We start from the raw sequence: 5,648 nt of genomic DNA, 5'->3' as shown, positions 1-5,648 counted from the left end.
CAGACATACCACTGTACCACTGGAGGGGGGGGGCTACAAAGATTACCATCCAGTACAAAAGCAAAAGCCCACCAGTGGCACAGCGGTATGCCTGCGGACCTACAACGCTAGAAACCGGGTTTCGATACACATGGTGGGCAGAGCACAGATAGCCCAATGTGTAGCTTTATGCTTAACTACAAACAAATAAACAAAAGCAAAAAAAAAAATGTAATTTAAAATATTACAAACACTCATCCAAAATCTACTCTTTGATCTAAACATCAGCTACATGTAATAAATACATATTCGTGTTCCGTCATGATATCCAGTTACAGTTATACGAAACGCCAAGATATTCCAGTTCATGCATTTTCAGACTAACTCTGGTTACCATAACGACAAAGATGTTCACCGGTTACCTATTTATTGTAATATTATATTTATAATGCATTTAGGTGAGTTACATTAATCTCGAACTCTGCTTTATGTCATATGAACTGTCCATTAATTAAGTCCGCAGAAACTTACGTGTATGTATGTGTGTGTGTATATGGGTCTTTCTATATATGTATTAAACTATATTATCTATCTAGCCTATAGAAAAGCCACTGTGTGTCCCATCACGTCACGCTTGATTTCCCAAGATAGGGATGGGGGTCAAAAAGCCAAAATATACTTATCTAGATAAAATAGTTCGATTACTGTCTACCCATTACGATTTTAGTGGCGGGGGTACAAGGGAGCCGTCAGGGGGGGGGGGTCCGTGAAACCTTATAAGTGTATTGAGTGTTGGTATAATAAGCCTAGAGTTAAGGCTGGGATTACCTAGCCTAGAGCCAAGTGCATAAAATTTATCATGAAAGTAAAAATATCGATTCAATTTTAAACTTAAATCGTTTCTGAATTGAGTTATTTTCTGTTATATCACCAATGTTTTAAAAAACAAATCTTTTTTTAATCAACGGAGACTAAAATTAAGAAATCAACAAATATTTTTTCCAGTTTTGTTGTCTATACATTTCATTTTATACTTTTAGTACACAGACTAACAACAATATTAAGTTATACTTTTGTTGCTAAGCGACATGACATAAAAGCACTGGTTTTCTATATATTAGAAGTTGTTAATCTAATTGATTTTTACCAATAATTATTCTATGAATACGCTACGAATTCACTTCATAAATTATCTTAATGTTGATTGGCTCACAAAGGAATTTACCGACGTTTGACTGCGTCGACTGCACTTTTCTGCCTCTTTGTTGGTCAAGCTTGATTTCGCAAAATTTATTTATTTCAGTTAGCTATGAAATGTGAGGTTAGAGTGTATTATAGGGTGGGGTGGTAGTACTTGCCCCGTCATTTTTGAGGGGCTATATGCTAGTTACTCTTTATTCTTAACTTTGTTAACGCAAAGTGGAGTTTATTGCGAGACACTTCTATAAACGTAAATATAATCACGACCTATATCTCCGGAATGTAACTTTATTAGCTCGATATTTAGCTATTGCAGCTTCGTCGGGGCTGTCGATATCCTAGAAGTTCACAAATCCAGTTAAATCTAAATTGGAACACAATTGGAGTTTTGTATATAATAAAACCAGGGGGCCTCCGCCCTTCCTACAGCATTGTGTTTAAATACGCCAAAAAAAATGTCTATTGTTAGGTCGTAGAATAACATTATAAATATATCTATTGATAGTATTAAGTATGGTAAAGTCTAGCCCTAACTAAACTAAAGTAAAATACGTACACAATTTATAGTAGTAACTTATCTCTATCGAATATTGGCCGTACTTAATAAAGGTTTAACTAATATTAGGCCTAAGACAAGTGGACTTACAGATTTCGGTGTGTGCGATTATAATTCTTTTGTATTATTTTAAAATTGATAATTCTGATACATCAGCTTAATAGTTGGCATTCATTTGATTCCTGTTAAATTACTTAACTGGAAATATAATTAATCGTGGTTTAGGCCCATGCTCCTGTAGTTATAGAAGTAATGATACAATAAAGATACTAATTTTACCATAAATGTTTTGCGGGTCTCTGCTAGTATATACATATATAGACACAAACGTACATTTTATATAAAAAAAATTCTCAACTTCCGTTGATCATTGAAAATGTTTTGGTGCTTACAAAACACTGCAAGACAAACTGTGTAATTCAGTTTGATTTCTCTTAAACTATTTTATTTTTTACTTGAATTTTTGTCATTAATGACTTCAAAACTTTCTACGTGATTTATATATTTCCTGTAAACAGAGAAATATGATTTATATATTTCAAATACAAAATCAGAAAAATAAATATTATATTTATAGTTTTCCTTCTTTTTATCGTACTTCACTCAAATAGGCGTATTGCCTACTGACTATTATTAACCTGTTTCTTATCATGCCTAAAAATTTCAAATAACCAGTAGAATACTATACTGTACTGCGCCTAACCTAATAAATTATAGTACTCACGGGTAGTTATTATCGTCTAATGCACCAAGCCTAACAAGACTTGGTACCCACGAGTGGTAACTATTCTTCAGTTTAACTAACATAATAAGGCCTAGTACCAAATAATGGTTAACACCCTGCATCTTTTATTTTAACGTAACAAGGCCTAGTATCCACGAGTGGTAACCATCCTATATTTCAACTAACGTAATAAGGCCTAGTATCAACGAATGGTTATAACCCTGTATTTCATATAGCGTAATAATACCTAGTAATAACGATGGGGTAACCATCCTGTATTGATAAACGTAAGAAGACGTAGAACCCACAAATGGTAATTATCCTGTATTGCATCTAGCCTAATAAAATGTACTCACAACTACATACGAAGTACTCCAGCTCTGCGTTAGTGTGTAGTGAAATTTCTTATGTCTTGATAAACTGTTAATATAGAAAAGCTCATTAAACACCACTAAGCTCTATCTGCTAAATTACCGTTCATTCGGAGTAGTTAATAGTTGGATTTTTCATATTTTTTTCGTAACTTTAGCAATGGAAACAAAGAAATTTTCCTATAAAAGATTATTACGATATAATATTTTATGACTTTACTATTTATCATTCAAAGTAAATTTATAATAGCTCAAACAGGTTTTTTTTAAAAACCCGAAACAATAAGAAAATTTACAATTCATTCAATTTCGTCGTAAAAGACGCGGTGAAACTGGTGATTTACTCTTCAAGAACCGATGCCCATCTGGAAGACACAATTTTTTCCGGTCTTCAATCCACTGTATGTTGATTTATGGTTTGTGCAGACAAAGAATCTCCCATTCATATACACACATAAGATTAATCGCAACGTCTCCGCCTTTGTAAGTATTCGAACGAATATCATTATTATTTTGTCGTGACCCTACATTCGTTTCACTTTATTAACAATTCCAATAGATGGCATATATACATACACATATATATGTCTAACTGAATCACACATTTTATACTTTTTCGAGAACTATTCTTTTGATCTTAAATTGAACTGTTATTTAACTTGACAAATATAATTCCGACAAAGCAGTCTAAATGTAAAATTCGAATATTTGAGAGTGAAACATATGTATTCAATAATATATTCCGATCAGAGCCAAAAACGACTATTTTTGTAAATTCAGAAGCAACGACTTACGATTTAGCAGTTTATATCCAACATTTTCTATTTTTCCTCACGCTCATTCCTTAACAATTTAGCTCACGTGTTTTTATTTATCACTGGAATGAAAACGATAATAAATTGATTCATCCAACAGGTCTTCAACATCTATTACACAACAGTACCCTTCATTCGCCTCTTTTAACAATCCCTGTTATTTTAAACAAATCGAAGCTAACCAAAAAAATACAATTCTTTTGTTTGCAAAATACTTTACTGATCCTCATTCATTACTGGTATCAGAAATAAAAAGTCCATTTCAAACTAATGATAAGTACACAGAAATCTATCAAATGATATGACAATTCGTGATGTTTTATTGATGGTGCTAGTTGTTTCAATTAGTAGGCTTCGTGTTGAATCAACAATAAGCACGGGTACTGTATCCTATCGATCACGTAAACGTTTTTCCTGTTAAATGAGAGTCTCACCTGAATATTTCAACCTATAACGGTTCTTTAGCTTTCTTTTTAAACAAAAAAATCAACATTTAACACTGGAACACTTTCTATGTCTATACAGGTTTGTAATATAGTATTAAAGTGCGCAGGGCGTGACCTATTAGTTAAAATGCCCTAACTGTGAATTCAACGTACCGTTGCTGCAAAAACGAGATATGTTCTTTGGGACCAGGAGTGAGCTATAAGAATGACGGTCAAATCTCAGTATTCGGTCATGTAAGACTAGCCAAAGAGTTGGCGGTGGATATCGTTGACCTATTGCCTTCCCTTTAGCCTATCCTTTTAAACTTAGTGACCGTAAATAACATTTTGCGTAGCTTTACTCGAAAATCATGAAGAAGAAAAAAATCCGATAGGATAATGACCAATTTTATAATTAACCATAAGATTCCCGATGGTGTCCCACCAGTCTTTGAAAACCGTTTTCTCTAAGCTGTTTACGCACTAAAATTATTGAGGGGCCATGACTTTGTTGGTTACAGGGTCTTTAGTAATAGTCACATACAAAAATGTAAACAAAAATACCGTCAATATAAAAATTCATCTCACTAATTACTGTAGGGGGTTTTATTTGTGTTTTGAATATAAAATGAATGATTTCACCCACTTTTGTAGCCAGTTCTATAAACTGACTGTTGTAACAAGCAAAAATAGATAAAATTATTCAATAGATTTAAATAGTTGGACCCTACAGGTATAAAACAGGTTGTTAATTTGCGTATTCAAAATAGTTAACAAACTTGTGGTAAGTTCCAAATCCAAATGATGTGTCGATGTCTTCATCTTAATACCTAAATGGTTATTAAACACCCTTTGCTTTGTGACAAACTCGAGGATTTACAAAATCTTCGCATTTTACTTACTGATGACTTGTAGTTTCATTCTAACATTAAAGGTTCGAGCTCGGCGATAGTCTATACGGCACCGATATTTTCCTTCGTCTTCGGGCAAAACAGGGTTAATGGTGAATACGGCAGGTCTAGTACTCAGGTCAAAAGTCCCGCGCTTTCCTAAATAATCACTGGGAAAGTGTTGGGAATTCTCTAAAGGCCCATTTCTGCAGTCTACACTAAAAATAGGAGCGTTGATGTTACTCCGATACCACAATACAAGCGACACAGAGTCATCAGATGAAGGAGCAGTGACGTCACATGGTAGGTGCGCCTGTCCTCCTATCACTGCTTGAAACAGGTCCAGATCTCCTAGGTAGAAAAACACAAGATATCTTTACTAATAAAGACATAAACCATCAGCAATGATATATTTACATCTATTTGCACACATATCCGTGAAATGTAATTTTTAGTATTCTTTTTTTGTTTTTGTTTTTAATTTCACGCAAAGCTACACGAGGGCTATCTGCGCTAGCCGTCCCTAATTTAGCAGTGTAAGACTAGAGGGAAGGCAGCTAGTCATCACCACCCACCGCCAACTCTTGGGCTACTCTTTTACCAACGAATAGTGGGATTGACCGTCACATTATAACGCCCCCACGGCTGAAAGAGCGAGCATGTTTGATGGGACGGGGATTCGAACCCG

The 5,648-nt window shown here is 34.3% G+C and overlaps 1 protein-coding gene across 3 annotated transcripts in view; it reads right to left on the bottom strand.

Annotated features, from left to right (window-relative positions):
- Positions 1–5,648, bottom strand: part of LOC106478478 (nephrin-like) — a 130,453-nt gene that overhangs the window by 71,504 nt on the left and 53,301 nt on the right. For all 3 annotated transcript variants that reach the window (XR_002609913.1, XM_022382079.1, XM_022382080.1), the window contains exon 3: positions 4,973–5,311. Coding sequence is in view for 2 of the 3 variants with exons in the window: in XM_022382079.1 (XP_022237787.1) it covers positions 4,973–5,311 (339 nt within the window). In the remaining variant the exon portion in view is untranslated. The remainder of the gene's footprint in view (positions 1–4,972; positions 5,312–5,648) is intronic.

This window comes from Limulus polyphemus, unplaced genomic scaffold (assembly GCF_000517525.1).
Source record: "Limulus polyphemus unplaced genomic scaffold, Limulus_polyphemus-2.1.2 Scaffold215, whole genome shotgun sequence".
Classification (NCBI taxonomy): domain Eukaryota; kingdom Metazoa; phylum Arthropoda; class Merostomata; order Xiphosura; family Limulidae; genus Limulus; species Limulus polyphemus.
This window is presented reverse-complemented; position numbering and strand designations above follow the sequence as displayed.